This window comes from Peromyscus maniculatus, chromosome 16 (assembly GCF_049852395.1).
Source record: "Peromyscus maniculatus bairdii isolate BWxNUB_F1_BW_parent chromosome 16, HU_Pman_BW_mat_3.1, whole genome shotgun sequence".
Lineage (NCBI taxonomy): Eukaryota > Metazoa > Chordata > Mammalia > Rodentia > Cricetidae > Peromyscus > Peromyscus maniculatus.
This window is the reverse complement of record NC_134867.1, coordinates 13,234,544-13,253,943: the sequence shown is the minus strand read 5'-3', so window position 1 is coordinate 13,253,943 and position 19,400 is coordinate 13,234,544. Positions and strand designations below refer to the sequence as shown.

General features: G+C 50.7%; 1 protein-coding gene across 6 annotated transcripts in view; it reads right to left on the bottom strand.

The window, feature by feature from the left end:
* Positions 1-352: 352 nt before the first annotated feature.
* The window catches only part of Foxo3 (forkhead box O3), a 102,178-nt gene continuing 83,130 nt past the window's right edge, over positions 353-19,400 (bottom strand). For 3 of the 6 annotated variants that reach the window (XM_006982767.4, XM_076552387.1, XM_076552388.1), the window contains 2 exons: positions 17,954-19,381; positions 353-4,782 (listed from right to left, as the gene is read on the bottom strand). In XM_006982767.4, the coding sequence (XP_006982829.1) occupies positions 17,975-19,381 (1,407 nt within the window). In that variant the 3' untranslated portion in view covers positions 353-4,782; positions 17,954-17,974. Of the gene's footprint in view, positions 4,783-17,940; positions 19,382-19,400 lie in introns of all 6 variants that reach the window. The other 3 variants (XM_006982768.4, XM_016001337.3, XM_076552389.1) reach the window with 2 other exon arrangements.

The following is a 19,400-nucleotide window of genomic DNA, read 5'->3' as shown; positions in this document are numbered from 1 at the left end:
AGGACTCCTTTAGGACCAGGCACTCCGTTAATCTTTCTGATCCCTGCCTTCAGGTTGAGCAGCTTCTCTGGGGCTTCATGACTCAGCGCACACCAAGCCCAGCCAGCCATTAGCCAGCATGGGCAGCTCTGTAAACATGCCATGTTAAACTGTCTGGTCGTCTCTGGAGGTCAGAAGTGGGATGAAAAGTCCGTTTAGTTTAGATGTAATAGCCTCGCAGGTAGGTCTCTGCCTGGGAAGCGAGCCCACAGGAAGAGTGCCACACAAACCCAACCACTTTCCTCCCGGGGGGGGGGGGGGGGGGGGTCCGGTCACAGGACAGAGAGGAGGACGGAGACTTCTGGCCATGGAATAGAGTGTCATCAATGCTTTATTTACATGCGTCACCACCGCTTTTACAAACTAGATTATGGGTTTAAATGGAATACACAGGCAATATCTACAAACACCAAGGGAAGGAAGCATCTCCATGTCACCGGAAAGGGGCAGATTCCCAAATCAAACTGGTTTTGATCCTTGAGAAAGAAGAGAGGCGGCAGAGCTAATTCATGGCAATGTCTGGCTAGACGAGGTCCTCAGGACTCAGAATGCAGCACAATAGTGTTTGCTTTGCAAGGACGAGCTGCTTCCCACCGAACGAGGAACGGCTTCTGAGGTGTCGGGATATGGCCACGCGCCATACTAAATTCTAGTTTGTGTGGGGCAGAAGCGAGAAATCAAAACAGATAAGCCATTTTTATAGAAACGGTATACAGAATTGTTTTTTCATTCATGCAACTTTTTTTGTCCCTTAAAAAAAAAAATTAAACATGTGAAGCTCAAATGCACCAGACATTTTTCAATATTTCCCTAATTCCTCTGGTCTCCTTCACATCTGTTTACATCACCCACGTATATAATGTGCTAGGCCAAGTATCCAAGAGAAGGCTGATCGCCAGGCAATGAGATCATTTTAGAGAAATAAGTGACCAGACACACACATTTTCTTTTTTAAACTAGCTGCACAAGTATTCCCGGAGTGTGGCAGGCTTGTCATCATTAACTCACAAAAGAAAAATACAAATGCATAAAACTCAACAAGAGAAAAGGCTGCAGCCACTTAATCTGCGTCTTACACACTCAAAATTTAGTTCAAATACCACACACTCCTGTCAGTGACCTGGGCATCTGCTCTAAGGTCGTGTTTGACAGACACAATCCCACAAGCCACCTCTCCCCCCATGCCCTGGTCCCTTGCTGCTCCCTACCCACAAGTGGCTCTGTACCAGTGAATGCTTTTCTACAAAAGATCTGCTTTTAATAATAATAAAAAAAATTATTGTGCCTAACCATATGTTCCCCAAATACCTGAAGTAAAAGGAAAACTAGTCTATACCACCTTTCCTTTGTTTTTAGAGAGAAAAGGATTCTGTGTCCCCCCCAGTCCAAGAGACAGACGGAAGGCTTCCTTTCTCTGCTTTACTCCTGAAGGTCTTTTTTTTTTCCCAAAAGATTCAAATGTTGCTTGCTTGTTCAGTGGATGGCGCTCCTCAGGAAAAGGCCAAGTTCTCTATCCCTGTGACCTTTAACCTGTACACGGGCGGCCTGGAAGTTGGCTGAAGTCACACCTGAGATGGGATGTACCTCTCCCCTGGCTGGGAAAGTAACACACGTGATGCTGATCATCACCCTACAAGCAACGTCCGCTTTGTGCTACCCCCGTGTGCATGAGCCTCCATTGGCAGGAGATGCAGGAAAACATCCTATGTGCTTCAGCAGCTGCAGAGGACAAGGAGGAGGGCCGCCGCCTCAGACGCAGTCACAGTGAACAGGGTGTGCCGAACCCCGCCAGTCCCAACGCCAGCACGGGGCAGGCTTGCCATAACGCTCTTCTCCAGCTTTGGTAAAAGACAGCAGGTTCTAGAGCCCGAAGAGAACCACGGCGCTCAAGCATGCCTCAGTCCTCAGCATCGGGCACGAGTGTGCTGGGCGCCCTGAGAAGGTTCATACGGGCATCTCTCATCAGGACTCCACCACAGCAGCTGGCCCTAGCCTCGGAGGTCCTGAGGGCATCTGCTCAGATGTCTCCACAGAGCACTTCATTGTTACAGGCTTAAGACATTGAGACTGCTACTTGGTGGACAATGGCCAGCCTACCCCGAAAGCATGGTTTTAGCAGAAGGTACAGAGGGCCCGGGCGTCACCTCTGTGGAGTATGACTGCCAGAGACCTGGGCTTCTTACAGGAGTGTGGCCTCTCTGTGTGGGGCCCCTGAGGGTGGGTGTGTCAGAGTTCTGGGCCTGCAGGCCTCAGCTCTCCACACATCCTATGCGTGGACTCCGTATTATTTTTAAAAGTAAAGAACATCAAGGCATTTTGCCTCCACTTTTCTGATCTGCTGAGGCCGCCCTGGCCTCACACTGTCTTTGCTTCAGCTTATAATCTGTTTCTAGGACATTCTGTGAAACTTGGTGCCTGAAATCCAACAAACACTGGGAAAGGAAACAAATGAGAAGTTACGTGTCTAAAAGGAATTCAACATTTTAAAACTAGGGGAATACACTGGAGGGTTGCCTTTCCCGCTCCCGGGGCCTGGAAACTGCACAGACGAGCGGCTGACTGGTGAATGAGTCTGCTCATTTCTTTAAACTCAGGAGAGAATTCTCAGGGCCCCCCTGTTGGAAGCACTTGGGTCCTCCCTTGTACCTGAGCTCTCTCCACCCCCTCGACCGCCACCCCCATGCATCCCACCGAGGAAGCAGCACTCTGGGAAGCCAGCCCGCCAGCCCTCTGCTGAAATGACCCAGGTCATGTGGACAGGGGACTACGGAAGCACATGGCGTGGCTAGTATCACCATCAAGGAATGAAGCAAGCAGGTAGGGCTCACTGACAAGCAGACCACGTGAATATTATACACATCTTCAAAATGAGACTTTAAAAATGAAGACTATGAACGTGGCAGTTTGGAAAAGGCAATGTGCTACAAGCCTGCTACAGCCCTAACTGCGTGACAATGCACAGATTCCAGAAAAGGCAGAGTGAAATCGGCAGGGCCATCACTCAGACATGATAACCCGAGTGAGGCCAGAAAGGCGTGGGACAACACCAAATGGAACTCCCATTAGGCTAGGAGCTGTGACTGCCACCAACACCACCCCCCGAGGGGTCAGAAAGCAAAGGTGCACAAACAAGGGAGCCGGTGGTGGGTGCAGGGGACCGGGGGGGGGGGGGGGGCACGCCCGTGTTGGGGTCTGCTGCCACAGTGCATGCAACAGCAGGAACGCAAGCGGGAACCGTGCTGGAACATCAGCCCACATTCCCAAGGCCATGCATGAAGCTCCACCTTTGTGCTGTACACGGTGAAATGTATCTGTACACCTATATGCCTAATGCTTCTCTTCTGCAAAGAAAAGAGTCTTCGTGTATCACTTTGGAGGGGTATGCATACGCTGTGCTAACCAGGGCATCGTCACACCAGTTCTGTATGTACCAAAGGTGTTCCCAACTACGCTGTCTCTCAAAGGAGTCATGAACGCGCTCACACTTTGCAGGTTCAACAGAAAGCACCTAGACAGCACCATAACTGTTGGAAAACAAAACAGAAAAATGAGATCCGTAGAAGCAGAGAGTTAAAAAAAAAAGTTTAAACTGCCTTAACTTGTATTTCCAAGTGTCACTTGTACAATTACAACCTAATCTTCTACATATCACCTTGTACGCTATTGCCTGTCACTCATACACTTCTACAAAGATCAGAGTATACACAGCAAGGTTGAAAATAATCAAAAGATGTGTATGTTTCAAAAACAGTGAAGTGGGACCTGCCTTAGTACAGACTTGGTTTGCCTAGTTCACACATTTCTCACCGCACGCTTAATGGCTCACCAGTAATCCCACATCTATGAAGCCAAACAGCACACATTTCTTTTTCCTTTTCTCCTTAAAACTCAACCCATTAGTGGCATTTGGCAATGAGCGGTAGCTGAGCTTTCCCGAAGAGGTCCTAGTTCCTAAGAGCAGACACTGTCTACTGCATTAGCTGAGGAGAATGATGGGACCGTAAGCCCTGCTGAGCAGGCAGCTGGAGGGGGGGGAATGGGGTCCCCGGCCACAGACCACCCCGACTCAGAACTGGAAACTACTGGGTCAGATGCCTGCCTCCATTTGCTCCGCCCACGCACAGTTCAGTCCTGGACGGGTGCGCAGGGCAAACAATTGTGCCATTGTTCAGTTTTTAGAAAAGGATAATTTTCTACCAAACAAAAGAAGAAAGAAAATCCCCCTTTAGTTTATGTAATGTGTTAAGTTTGTGGAGTTCCACGGGCTGGAAAGCTTGTGACGCTCAAAGCCAGACCGGGAACTGGTACACACTCCCCTTCTGCTTTGAAGTGTGCTAGGGGAAGGGCAGTTAACGTTTTCAACAGAAAAATACTGCAAGTGACTGTGTGTAAAAAAACTCAGAGGGTCAAAGGGAAACACACAACACTTAAAACATCCCATAAACCATCATGATATGAAGCTCGACAGGATCGCCAGGGGCTCCCGGTGTGCTCTGAAGGAGGGTGGGTGGTGTGGAAGGTGCTGTCCTCGCTGGCAGGTCACTCAGGAGTTAGATTTTGCATACATTATAGAGTTCTGTTCCACGGGTAAGGGCTTCACCCAGGGCCACGGCTGCTAACAGTCTCTGCTGGGTTAGGAGAATGGCGTGGGATTCACAAAGCTGTAAACGGTATCACTGTCCACTTGCTGAGAGCAGATTTGGCAAAGGGTTTTCTCTGTCGGTCTTCTGTCAGTTGGAGGGTCTAAAGGAGAAAAGAAATCCAGAGTTATTAAGGCCACTCTGAAAACAACAGGAAGCAAGATGGGGGTGACTTCATCGCCCCCCACCTGCTTGTCCGACTGCAGAGCCCAGGCTCAGGTCTGCAACCGAAGGACAATGCAGAACTACTTACCTTAGTTCTTATTTGTTCTTACTACAGTATCCTCAAGTTAAAAAGCCCAAGGGGAAGGGATCATGCACCGCGGGAGGATACCGAACAAAGGCACACGGGTTTTTTTGTGGGTCTCGTTGTTAAGTTAGGGGCAGCCAGGAAATGGATTGGGGTCTGGTGTAGGTTTTGGAATGTAGCAAGCTTAAGACAAGTCCCCCGAAGCAGTCAGCAGTACTTCTAGGGTTCTCCCTGTCAGCCCAGGGGCAAATTTAGTGAGATCCCATGGGTAATCTACACACACACACACACACACACACACACACACACACACACACACACACACACATAGTGATCCACCTGCCTCTGCCTCCCGAGTGCCAGGATTACAGGTGTGCGCCACCCCTGCCCGCCTCCCACAGAACAGCTTGTTAACATTCTTCTGTCTCCACAGTCATCGGCGGAGGTCTTCCCAGGGCACCGGAGTCCAGGGAGCCCAGTTGAGAGCACTGACTGCTCTTCCTTCCGGAGGACCTGGGCTCACTTCCCAGCACCCCCGTGGCAGCTCACGACTGTCTGTAACTCCAGTTCCAGGGGACCTGATGCCCTCTTCTGACCCCCACAGGTACCACACGTCGCCCTTACATACATGTATGCAAACACTCCGAACACATAAAATAAAAATAAATCTTAAAGATCCTCAGAGATGAAGCTAAAGGAACCAGCATGACAGGCCTCGGGCCATGAGCTCTGTTGTCTGTGGGGACATGGCTGGTGGTCCTGGTGAGTGCAGCAGGGCAAGGCACTGGGAGCTCGACACCGGCCGGCCATCTTCCCAGGCATGTGACTGAGCAGCAGAAAACAGTAACGGTTCACACAGTGAGGAACACCCCACCTCTTCCTTTCAAGACTACTCCAGAGCTGCGATCGTTTCAGAGACTGTCAGTAGGGCGTCTCTGTGGGACGGAGTACCCTGGTCATATTTTCCTTGGTGACGGCTCTGAAGAGCAGAAGGCAGGCTGTTTTTTCAGTGGCAACAAAGACAATAAATCAGGAAAAGAAGGCCCCTCCCTCTCTTTCTGTGGACCCCCGGTTTGGCTGAGGACCTTTTTCTGGGGGCATTCTGTCTTGTAAAGCCACTAGACACTATTTTATTTTGGCCTACAAAACAATGGCTTATTAGTTCCAGAGGAAGAAAAAGCTAAAATAAACCCAGACCCCATTATCTACAAGTAACTTCATTCGGCCTGGTAGAGACACTGTTCTGAGTCTTCTACGTGGGTCCTGAAAGCATGATCCAACATGAGCAGCAGATGAAGTCCTTTGAAAAGGACTAGGCTTTTTCCTTCACAATGAGAGCTAAGAAATCATAGTCTAACATCACTATGACATTATTCACCAGGGGACTAAGTTCCCCAAGTCCCAATCCTGCCTTTCTGAAGTGCCTAGGGAGAAGTGGCAGGGTATTACCTAATTCAGACCCCTCCCCGGTCCCCTTTGGTGTTAATTATTCTGCTGTGAAAACCAGTGCACGATGGGAAGATGACACACTTCATTCCCCCAGAACAGAGGCTGAGCACGTGGCCTGTGCTTTGATACAGAGGCTGGAACAACTTGGAAGGGAAGCATCCAGAGTGCACCAAGGCACCCAACATGTCATCATCTAGTTAGGACCGGCCATGGGCCCTGAAACTGGGACATGAGCCTCACCATAGTAGTCCAAAGTCACACCAGCAACAACCCCCAGGCTGCCACACCCCCATTCCCTCAGCAAAGGCCCAGCATCCTCTGGGAATGTCATCATTAAAAAGAAGAGGCACTAATCATCACTCTCCCCGTTCTGCAGACTGGGGGGGGGGGCCTGTGACACTATGTGCCTGAGTGTTCCCTCCGGGGTCTCCGCAAGGCCTCCTGGGGCGGCCTATGCAGGAAGCTGCCTCCCTGCCTACCAGCTGAGCCAGGAGGGCCCGAGGCGGCTCCTGCAGGGCCCCGATTCACAAAAACCCCTCACTTCAGCCCTCAGGGAGGCCACTGCTTTTAGTTCTTCTTTTCTGTGGCAGAAGGAAAACAGTGTAAAGGAACCAGACAAACCCGAAGAGAAACACAGCCATCCTGAAAGGGACGGCATTGAGGACTCAGGTGAACAAAGGAGTCCCGGAGAGAGCACCCTTGAACGTCCTAACAGCCTCTGCAGCTCACTGTCGGTGTCTCTCCATCAAACAAGAGCTGAGGGGGGGCAACGTGACAGGACCAGCCACTAACTGGGGGTTCCATGGCGCTTGATTGCATTAGTGGGAGTTTCGTGGGTTTTATGGGAGTTCACACTGATTTAGCTAACTCTGAGGCATGTGTATGTGTTGATGCCTTTGTAGCTTAAAAAACCCCAGACTTTAGAAGGAAGCAGACAGCCGACAAACTTTACAGACGATGCTCTGTGGTTACTAAGCCATATACCAATTAACAATACAAAAAGACTGACTGCCCCGGGGAGGAAGAAGAGGCCTCCTTGCTCCTCCCTAAGTTTGAAGCCAGGCTGTTGGATCAAGGACAAGGAAGTGGTCCATTCTAAAAATATCTGCTGAGAGGTACTCCCTCTGTGATCCTGGCATCTAGGGGGAAGACAGGTTTCTGCCTAATTATCACCAAGTCACACGATGTTCTAAGAAAGGAAGATGCCACCACAATGACACCAGACAGAAGCACCCAGTCAACCTGGATTTGGACACGGAGCGCGGCAGTTCCCACTGCCGTCCCTCCCACCTCCGACTCCACCGTGGAGAGCATGCATTTGTCAGCAGGAGGAGGACGACCCCAATAACTACACAACGAGGTGAGAGGCCGGGGAGAGCGAGAGGGCCCATGCAAGTCAGTTAACAACTATTTCTTGGCCAGAATTGTAATTGTCTGGAAGAATGTCTGCCTGGGAAAAGCAAAGTTAAAGTGAAACACTCTGACCTTCGTGCTTCGAAACAGGTAAAAATTTTAAGTCAACCTGCAACTCCAAGGTCAAGCTGGGGACCGTATGCAACATTGAGGATGGATAAGGAGGAAGGGATCCTCTGATGGACCAGCAGCCTCTCCCGGAGCTCAGAGAACAGCAGTACGCTTCCGAGTTTCAATATCTCTGCTGGAGCACAAAGCAAAGCAATGCCTGCCTGCCCCACTCACTCATCAGTGACCTGTCACACTCAACAAAGCCCCAGTGCTGGTGCCATCCTAGGCAAAACATTTTGGTCAGGCTTAAAAAAAAAAAAAAAAAAGATTATTTTTATTTTTATGCGCATTGGTGTTTTGCCTGCATGTGTGTCTGTGTGAGGGCATCAGATCCCCTGGAACTGGAGTTTCGGACAGCTGTGAGCTCCTATGTGGGCGCTGAGAATTGAACCTGGGTCCTCTGGAAGAGCAGGCTCTTATCAGGTGAGGAAGTCTAAACAGAGGTGGTGTATGAGCGCTTTGCCTATCACATCCACGGCTGGGCCTAGGCTGGCTACACAGAGCTGGCCAGAGAGGGGCTGGGGAAGAGCCGTCTGTGTAGAAACCCATCGAGGCAAATGCCGTCTAGGAGCCAGGCTAGGCACTGGAAGGCAAGTTTTTATTTGGTGGCAAAGCCTCCCAGAAGGAAACCTGGACCTTGTGTAGCCCACCTGTCTGGAGGAATGAGCGAGTGTGTTCTAAAAAGAGGTTTGTGCTCTGCTGAAAGAATGGACCCTAAGAACTAGGATCTCCCCAGGAATCTCCCACGGAGAGGAAACGGGTGACGCCCTTGAGGTTGGTCAGGGAGGGACTTATCTCCAGGAGAAAAATGTACAACTAGGGATGACCTGGCAGGGGACACCTGGCATGAGCTGGTGGTGGGCAGGGACCACTATTCCCCGGGCTGCCCAGCAAAGCACCTCTTCCTTTCTATTTGAACCCACCACCACTGTCAGGATCCCCAAAAGCAGCCTTGGGGAGTCTCTGGATCCCATGTTCTCTGCCCATATGGCCACAATGGATAACTCTCCCGTCCTGCTATTTACCACCGTCTCCTTTAGATGGGTATTGCGGACAGGTGACCGAACCAGGCTGTGGCCCCTCCAGTCTGGTAACATGAGCTCTTCCTACCAGGTGAGTAAAGACGGAAGAGATAACACTTGGGGTAAGGTGGAAAGGCACCAACCTACACACACTGCTTAAAGACAAAAAGTTCAGCTTGCAGAAAAGCAGGAGAGACCCGTGACGTGCCGGGCTGGGCTGTGACGGGCTCTCTTTCCTCAGGAGCACGCTGAAGCTTTTCAAGTGTCGGGGCAAGTCTCCAAGGCCTGGCCGGGAAGGCTGGAGACAGCACTCGCAAGAGCCTTTCGCGCCCAGGACACTTTGACGCCTAGACTTGTCTGTCTGCCCTCTTGGCCGCCTTTGTGCTGTGCTGACAAAGTACAGGGAAGCTAAGAGAAGCAACAATCTTCACACTTCCCAGCTGAGGACAGAGCGGTGCCAGGAGTTACTGACAGCTAAGGACCACAGACAACAGCCTGTCTCCGCCTTGGAAGAAGGCGAGAATCCTCCATGCAGTCTGCTCTCCTGTACATGCTCTTGAGTCGTGGATGCTTCCGACTCATAGATTATGCAAAGTTTGGGATTCTATTCTTTCAAAAGAACCACTTTTGCCAAGTGTGGTGACACATGCCTTTAATCCCAGTCCTAGGGAGAGAGTTGAACGCAGAGCATCGTGAGTTCAAAGCCAGCCTGGTCTACATAGCAAGTTCCAGGCCAGCCAGGGCTATATAGTGAGATATTGTCCCCAAAAACAAAACAAATAAACAAAGCAAACAAAACCCAAATCAACCAACCAAAAAAAATCCAAACCTAACCAACCAAACAAAAAGAACTACTTTTTTTTTTTTTGGGGGGGGGTATGTTTAAGATCCTCTCCAGATTGTAATTAATGACCCTCAACTATAATACCCCAAAGTTTAACTGGCAAAGACCTGTGGGATCAAGTCCTGCCATCTTCCACACAGTCTACCAGTGTGCTGAGCATAATAAACCACACACTGACCCAGGAGTCATCTTGGGGACACTTGGCCCAGCCTGCTCTCCTCCTACCCAGGTGACTCACCAGCCAGCCCTCCACTCTGCCTTCCCCAGATGTTCCCTACGCCTTGTACGTAGCACTGAAGCACTTGGTGTCCAGAATGCCTGCCTACCACACTCTGAGCCCTCAATACACTGAATTCCTTGAAAGCAGGACAAAGTCTTTGCAATGATTCAAGCACCAGGGAACGCCTGCTATTTTAAGAACACCATCTTAGACATAGTATTTGCCCTCAAGCAGCATAAATTCCTGTGAGTGAAATAAATTGTCTTGATGTTCCAAGTAGCCTGGAAAGCTTAAAGTTAAAAAAAAAAAAAAAAAAAAAAAAGGTTTGCAGTACATGTTAGCTGATTAAACTGGAGGGGCCCTTGCCCCTGTCCATTCCGGCACCCAGTGTCCTTTGCTTCTAGGACTTCGTCCCATCTGCCCAGTGAGGCTCACTGGCACTCAGGCAGAACCTTCCGCTTGTGGAACAGAATCTAAGGTTTGTAATGCTTCCCAGGGAGGGGGTTTTCAGATAAGTTTCTAAAATTCCTGTTTCTTATAAGAGGAAATTGATACAAGGCACATTTGAACATTGAATGGATTCTCAACTATGTGACAACTAGCCTTCTTTTGTTTCTGTACACTCCACCATAAAAAGCCCTCAAATTCCGACATTCTGTCTGTAACTCCAGTTCCAGGGCTTCTGACACCCTCCCACAGACATATATGCCAGCAAAACACCAATGAACATAAAATAAAAATAAATTATTTAAAAAAGAGTCTTGCTATTCTGTCTCAAGCTGCTGTCACCACGAAGTGATCCACCATCTACAGGAGAGAACAGGAGCCTTGAAGAAATGCTTACAGACACAAGCCATGACCGGAATAGTCCTGTTTACCTTCACCGGGTGTGAACCTGGGGCCAGGTGGGTAAATGATGGCAGTATGCAGGCTGGGGATGCTCTACATCTCCTGAGGGCGGGAGGAATGACCAAAGTCCTCTCTTCCTGTTCCACACATACACAAGATCCTGGGAGACTAATGTTTCCTCCAACAACAACAACAACAACAACAACAACAACAACAACTCAGTTCTTCAGGTTCCTCAGACTTCAAACTACCCATCCACCTGCAAGGTACCACCAGGACTTGCAGGCAACACAGACGGTAGCCAACAACCAACCGAGGAGGGAAACCGAGAGGGAGCAGAAGGAAGCTGACACCAAGTCAGAAGGAGATGGGGGGGTCTCTCCTGACAGGTTGGCGGCGTTGCGGGTGTGCCGATTCCAGCAGGGAGGAGGGAAGTCTTGGGCTCACGTGGCCCTGATCTCAGTACAGCCCACTGTCCACCTGCACCACGGAGGGAAGCCTGACACAGGGAGCCTGACGGAACCCAGCTGCCTCCGGCAGGCTGTGCTTGGGCTGAGACACTCAGTGGCAGGCGGCGTTTCTACCTCCGCCTCCTAACAGCTCCACCATCACATTTTTTGATTATTTATAACTTGGTCTGTATGGCTTTGTGATCATTTTATGAACAAATGATCAACAGATGTTCCGGTGAGCTGCCGGGAGGACCTGGAGAAAGATTTTGACTTGGAACCTAAGTCTAAGAATGCCTCTGGCTGGGGTCTCCTTGGCTATTAACTCCCCTAGGGAACCAAATCAAACATTCCACAGGGATCTAAATATTTCACCGAAAAAGAAAGAAAATGTATGGCCTGGACTGCTTTCACCAGAGAGGAAGAGGGTGGAAGACTAGCCTGGGAGGAAAAGGGAGGAGAGGAAGAGGGGACACAGCGGCACACAAACCCTCAATCACTCGGACCGGCAATTAGAGCCTGTCCTCCAGAAACCCTGGAATTACCCTGAGACTTCAAGACCAAAGATTCTCATCCTTCAACAAATGACCATCATGCACTTAAAGGTCACCAACCGAATGGAAAATCTAGAATTACAGAGTAAAGTCCGCATCTCCTGCTGGGAGGGAAGGGAACAAAAGGGACCAGATATAATCCCTGTAGCCCAGTTCTGGGTCCTGACTGATTTCCTGACATCCCCCCCCACCCCCCCCCCCAAAAAAAAAACCTGTGTTGTGCCAAACCAGTAACCACCAGCTTTTAGAGGCCAGGCCACGATGAGCATCTGCCCATCTGCATATTTCTTTCTGCTTCCACAAAAGCCCCAGGAGGCTGGGAGTACCTCTGCATCTCTGAGCAGTTTGAGATGCCTGGTGAGGATGGGAGGTTCAGGTTGCCTAGGCTCTGGCTTCTGAGCAGAGGAAGGCAAAGCTTCTCCCAGTAGCCTGGTCCTGGCTCCAGTGAAGATCAACAGCCTAGGGAAAGGTGGGGTCCCTGGAGCCCTCCTTCAGAGATGCTAATGGAATGCTTTGGTAGAGCCTAGAACCTCGCCAGTCCATCTGTGGCAGAAGTTCCCTTTCAAAATGGAAAGCACCAGCCTCTCTAATGTGAATGCCCAAAGTGGCAGGCAGGACTTGGAAGGCACAGATGCAGAAAGCGAGTTTCACCAAACAGGCACGAAAAGAGACCAAAACTAGCGTCAAGGGAAGCAGGTGCGTTTTGCCAACAGTGTAAGAATGGTTCAGTTGCTTCAGAGTCTGCGTGAGAAATTACAGGATCGTTCCAAATCACAATAGACATCAAATAACTTCTTTAAAAAGCGACGAAACACAGTGCCCCACGTAACAGCTCTTATAAAAGCTAGCTCTGTACGAGAAGTATAAAATCTGCCCCGTTATCTAAGTAAAGCCTGGTGAGACTGGATGCCATACAGCCATGAAAACACAGACAACCTCCAAGGTCAGTCTCCGCCATCTCAAGGACCTCATGCAACCCTGAGTGTTTTAATTGCCCTCAGAGTGGAGTCCGGGACGACGTGCTGAAGCGGATGCTCATGTCCAATCTGAGAAACCGGCCCTAGAAGCCAAGCATGAATGAAAAGAAAGGTCCTGTTGGTTTTTAAACAAGAAGCCAGCACCTGGGCTCGGCCTGAACTCTGACCCATCTGCAAGGAGCTCCTGTAGTAATAGGGCCTTTATTTTTACGCTCACAGGAAGAATGCATGGAAAACGTGTAACAATGGAATTGTCTGCCGGGTTGACCAAGAAACTCCAGCACACTAAGGTACTGCATGGGCCTGTGGCTCACATTCCCATGGAAGTCACTCTTGCAACAGGGTAAGTGGCTGCTACCACTGCCACCTCCTTCCCAGCTAGGCCATGCACCTCTCGAGGGACAGATACAGTTTGGTTCGCCTTTCTCTCCCATGCCAGTAGGTACCCAGACAAACTGCATTCAATGATTCTGGCTGCTCTGGAGCATGCCCACCCAGGTGGGATCAGCCACACTTTGGGGCTGGGAAGTGCTCGCTGTATGCCGAGGCATATGAAACACCCAGCAAAAGTCAGGAGAGCTACGGTCCTCCAGAGGGCTGCCGATTCTATCGGAAACACCCAGGGGTAGGGTTTCTGGTGCTGTGGTTTCCTCAAGAGAGATTCGAGTCAAGATACTGAAGAAACTTGGGAAACACTGACTCATTATCAACTTTCCTTTACTGTCATCAACTCTAAGAAGATCCAGCCTGATCTGGCTGGTGGCGCACACCTTTGTCCCAGCACTCCAGAGGCAGAGGCAGGTGGATCTCTGAGTTCAAGGCCAGCCTGATCTAGAGAGCGAGTTCCAGGACAGCCAAGAGCTACAGAGAGAAACTCTGTGTCAAAACAGAAAAGCAACAACAACAACAAAAACCTAGTCAGTCTCAGCATGGATGACAGGCCAGCCTTTCAGCTTTTATAATTGAGAGACGGACCTCTGTGGGCTGGTGGACTCTAACCAGAGGCAGACAGCAGGGTTCACTCTCCACACAGCACACCACAATCTGTGTTTACCCCATGTTACAGGCCCTCAAATGAAGTGATCGACGTTAAGAAAAATGTAACACAGATAGCCAATATTCCTGCATTTTGTTAGAATTATCCCCCAATATAAACATGATAGACTCACAATGCTCAAACGTTAGTCAAACTGGCATCACAGATTTGCCTCTTTGGGCAAGCAGCCCATGCATCAACCCTAAATTCTAAGTCTACACATGTATACCGCCAGTTCCTTCTAGTTCTGCCCCTCAGTGTTCATCCCAGTAGGACCATTTTTACAGACTGGGTAGGATTCAAGTTTAAGCCATGCATGTCACACACATTTAAAAGGCTACGGTTCTGCTCCCCATTGACAGACAGAAGCCCAACAGTCTTAGAGATTTATCACTCACGTAGCTAACGGCAGAGCAAGGACAGCAATCCCTCCCATTCCCATTCAGCTTCCGCTAATGGGTGTTTTCCAGTTTTTTATCATAAAATAGTTTAAATATAAAACTACATTCTGAATTCTCCCCAGAGGGATCTCCAAATACAAAAAGAGGAAGGACAGCAGAAGATCTTGTGAATTTAGGATCCACTATCAAGACAATGGTGAGATTGAAGTAGCTTTCTTGTGTCAGAGGATGCCTGCCAGACTCAAGAGGGCTCCCTGGAAGCCCAGATGACAGCAGCCAGCACACCACCTTCTCCACACGTGTACATACTTCCAAGTCCACAAGCACCTGGAAGACAGTGCTCTAGCCACCCAGGAGCCGGCGCTCACAGAACACACAGCCCAGGAGGTGGAAGGCTCTTCTCCAGGCCCTAAAATGAATGCTGTATGTGAGACTCCCAGATCTCCAGAGATGCCCATCACAGAGGTTCTCTAGTAAGATGTCACCTGGCCAGAGCTGCTCCATTGGCCACGGTGGGGCCATGTGACCTTGTACTGGCACACCAGTCTGAAGAAATAAAGCAGAGGCAAGCCAGAAAGAAGGGGGCTCAGGGAGCTGGGGTGACTAGTGGGGGGTGGGGGGTGAAGCTGAGAGTCTGCCTTTAGGCCTGTTTCCCAAATGGAAGAGAAACCTTTAATAAAGTGGAAACAAGTTAAGCTTAAAAGTTAAAAAAAAAAAAAAAAGCAAAAAACAACTCCCAGTACTTTTTGGGTCACACCATGCTCCTGATGGTTGACAGAATTCATTCTAAAACAGAAATTCTCCACCAGGAAACCAGACACCCCCAAGTCCCTCCCGGTCACCCCCTTAGGATGTTCCTTCTCTTGTCCTGTGGGCATCCCGAGATAGACTGTTCTTAGGAAAACCGAGTCAAATTTTCTCTGGTTTGTTTTGTTCTGTTTTTAGAAGGGGTCTTCACTATGTGTACCCCACGCTGACGCTACGCTCTTATCTTCTAGCGCTTGAGAGACTGAGGCAGGGATCGCCGGTGTGCTGCGCCCAGCTCTGACTTTTCCTTTATTACTGAGTGATAGTATGTGCAGGCGGGGGCACGCGCAGGCCACTGCAGTGTGGAAGTCACAGGACAGCTTTGGGGAGTTGGTTCTCTCCTGTGGATTCTGGGGCTCCAGCTCAGCCCCCACCTTGTTAGGTAGGCCCTTTTACCTGCCAAGACATCTTGCCAGCCCTCACTCTATTTTTAACAGGAAAACAAACACACACCCCAAATCCACCTCCCTTAAAAATGTTCTAAAAAGCTAGCTAACCACCTGAAGTTTCTTTGGGGTATAATGACGAAATGCACTGTCTCCAAAACAGAAATCTATCACTAATAAAATTAAAGTGCATCATCTATCTAAATCTCCCTTTACAGATTTTCATACAACTTTGTAAGAACACACACAGCATGCTAGTCAGCCAGAAGAGCAGTCCACACGGGAAACAGACAAGAACTGAAAGCGATTTGCTCATAAACGCTTCCTGGTGAACTAGGAAGTAACCTTCTCACAATGATGAACAAATTAAACTTCCTTGTGTCTTCAGAAGCCACAACCACACTCTTCTTCAAGGAAGACAAGCTATTTACTCTTCCAAATCTGAACATCTCCATCTCTAAGGTCCAGTAAAATACCTGCATCTCTCAAGTCCAGCCTCCGGCCCAAGTTCAGGTCTGGTGGTAGCTGGCTGCAGTACCCTTCTCCTCAGCTTCCATTCCAGTCTTCTCACCAGCTCGAGGCTACTAAATGACTGTAGCGGACGTCTGGGTTTCCATCGGGAGCCTGCTTGTGCCTGGGAAAACTGAGCCTCTTTAGACTCAGAATGCTCTGACATCCCCTTGACAGCTACCCAGGGAGGCTTCAGTGAGCTCTCCATAGGAGACCCTTGTAATTCCTGCCCCAGGGAGGAGGGTGAACAAGGCTGGGGTTAGGGCTTTGAGTTTCCTTTTTCTTTTGAAGGAGGTGGTAAGCAGCTTGCTGAGATGGAAATTACAGAAAGAAGCCAACAGGGAGCTGAGGGTCCAGGGCCCTTTAACACTGGGCACTGGAGGCAGAGACTGAAACAAACCAGTTGGCAGAAACAGCCAGATGCCCCTCCCTAATCCAGGAGAAGAGTTCCAGGGAAGTTTTGTCTATTATTCACACTCTGGCCCAGTCTAGAGTGCCTCTGGTATTTTGTTTTACTTTTTTTCCTTTTTAACCATTTACAAAAAATAAGAACTGTTGCAGATCAAGCCACTTAAGAAAACAGTCTCTGGGACTAACCATAGGACCTGGGCAAAGTGATCAGGCTTTGCGGTTCCCTGCCGGCTCACCTGTCTGTCAGCATGCTCACCAACTGCGTCGGATCCCCGCAGTAGCCCTGTGGAACAGCAGGACCCTATCTTCCTAGTATAAACGGGGAGAGAGAGGTTCAGGAGCTCAGGGACCACCCACCCCATCACTGCAGCTGGAATGGCAAGGTGGGACCGGGCCCTCAGGGCCTCTTTATGTAGCCCAGGCTAGCTTCAGATGCATGCCTCTCTTCTCCTCCGCCTCCCCAGAGCTGGGATCGCAGGTGTGTCCCGCCTGCCCACGTCCACTGCTTTCTTCACTGCGCCAGCCACAGCACCTGCCGGTTCTAGCAGAGCAGTGTGGAGACACTGCCATTTAAGGAAAGCTGCCACGCTCCTCCCACAGCCCCGCGTCTCCTTTCTTCCCAATGGGGGCCTGACGGAATGGCTCCGGCAAAGGCTGGCAAGAGGGGCCTCGGACATCAGCGAGGTGGTGACCTAAGGAGACGCCATTAACAGCCCAAGCGCTGCATCCATGCGGTGAGTGGGCTGCACGAAGCGTGGCCCCTGGGCAAAGACAGAAACTTGACATGAAGGAGACAGGGCTCCAGACGTGAGCACCCACACCGGCTCAACAAAGCTGTCTGGAGAATACGCCCTCTGTGTACACTGTGGCACCTACTCTGTGGTAACCTCTACCTCTGTTAACAACCTTAAAAACTTATAGACAGTCGATGCTGACGAGAACTAGCTGCTGAGTGTCAAATACAGTTAAAAAAAAAAAAAAGCTGTCACCATGCATAACCACGTCCCCTGCACCTGACATCATCTATGGGTTGAAAAACAAAGAGATGCACAAAGGAACTCCTATGAAACACGTATTTTCAACCTAATTTGCTTTTGTAAATGATTTAAGTCTGGGCACCAAATGATGTCCTATACTGAGAAGGATAATCTGACAGATTCGGCTCCATAGTCACTGAGTCCACAAACACAGCTACAGTCAATCGGAAGTCATGCAAAACACTACTTTTCTAGGGGGTAAAGAACCATCACACAGAAGACAGAGCCGGAGCTGGGTGGGAGTTTTGTAAGAAACTCCCTGGGCTGGGATGCCTCACTTTGACCTATGACCTATGGCCTATGACCTAGCATGTTCCTTCCTCCCCTGCCCTCCGTCCACCCACAGAGGTAGGAGAGCCTGTGTCTTAGCTCTCTCTGAATACACGGGTGTTCTTTTTACTCATGACAGCTGTGAGGCCTGTCTAGTCTGCAGTTGGAACCGATGACCCGTCCGGGAGTCACAACTGCTTCCCGGTGCTTCCCGGGCCCTCGCCACCCCCACCTGCATTTCTTATGTACGGCACTGGGCACTGACCTGCTTTACCCACCTCCCTTTCCTCAGTGATCCTTCAGCCTGGCACCCAGCTCTGAGATGAGGCCTGCTTAGCACCAGTGAAGTTCCCCACGTTCAAACCAACAACGTTCTGTGAGGAGATGAGGGAGTCAAAGTTAAAGTCCAACCCATCAGCATCCATGAGTTCGCTACGGATAATGGACTCCATGTCACATTCCAAGCTCCCGTTGAACATGTCCAGGTCCAGGTCACTGGGGAACTTGTCATGGCCCAAGACGGGAAGGTTTGCACTAGCTGAGTACAGTGAGGAGCCTGAGAGAGAGTCCGAGAGGGTTTGCATAGACTGGCTGACGTGGGACTGCTGCTGGTGTTTGGCGGACCCAAGGCTGCTGGAGTCACTCAAGCCCATGGTGCTGACGGAATTTGACAAGGCACGGCTGCCACCAAGAGCGCCCTGGGCTGGGTGCTGGTGGTGGAGCAAGTTCTGATTGACCAAACTCCCCTGGGGGGGCTGGGCAGCAAAGGACATCATGGGGTCGTTGCGGAGCATCACATTCCGGCGGGCGTTCTGGGCAGACACAGCAGAGCTGGCCTGAGACATCAAGGGGTCCGACTGAGTCATCATGACGTCGCTGTGGCTGAGGGAGTCTGACGTGAGCAGGTCTTGGAGTGTCTGGTTACCATAGTGTGCCATGGAAGAAAAGGTGGCCGGCTTGTTCTCTTGGATGGTCTGCATGGGCGCCTGGCGCAGGGAGTTCAGAGACGAGGGTCCAAACACCGTACTGTTGAAGGAGCTGGTTGGGGAGCCCAGGCCGGAGCTCTTGGCGGTGTACGGGAAGCTGGAGCTCCGCTGCATGAGCCCCCCGGGGGGCGACGGCTGCGAGGGTGGGAGCGTGATGTTATCGAGCAAGTCATCCATGAGGTTGTCGCTCAGCCCGTCGTTCAGGTTCATGGTGCCTGCCATGTCCGTCAGCCGCGGGAGCTCCACGGTGCACGGCTTGCTCACGGAGGGCGACAGGCTGGCGGAGCTGCTGTAGAGCATGGGGGAGAGCGGGGCGTCGTCGTCCTGGACGTCATCCAACTCTGCGCTCGCCAGGATGGGCGACAGGCGGCCACTGACTGTGCTGGCGTTGGAATTGGTGCGGGAGCGGAAGTCTGTCCACGCGTCCAGCTCGTCGCTGCTGCGGGACGTGGGGCTGCCAGGCCACTTGGAGAGCTGGGCAGGACTGTCGTCCGCCCCCGCCGACTCCGGGGCGGCCTGCAGGGCCGCCTTCTTCTTGGCCGCCCGGCCGCGGCTCTTGGTGTACTTGTTGCTGTTGTCCATGGAGACGGCCCGTCGCCGGGGGGCCTTCCCGCTCTTGCCGCCGTCGGGGTTGATGATCCACCAGGAGCTCTTGCCGGTGCCTTCATTCTGCACTCGCATGAAGCGGCTGTGCAGTGACAGGTTGTGCCGGATAGAGTTCTGTAGAGAAAGAAGGGGA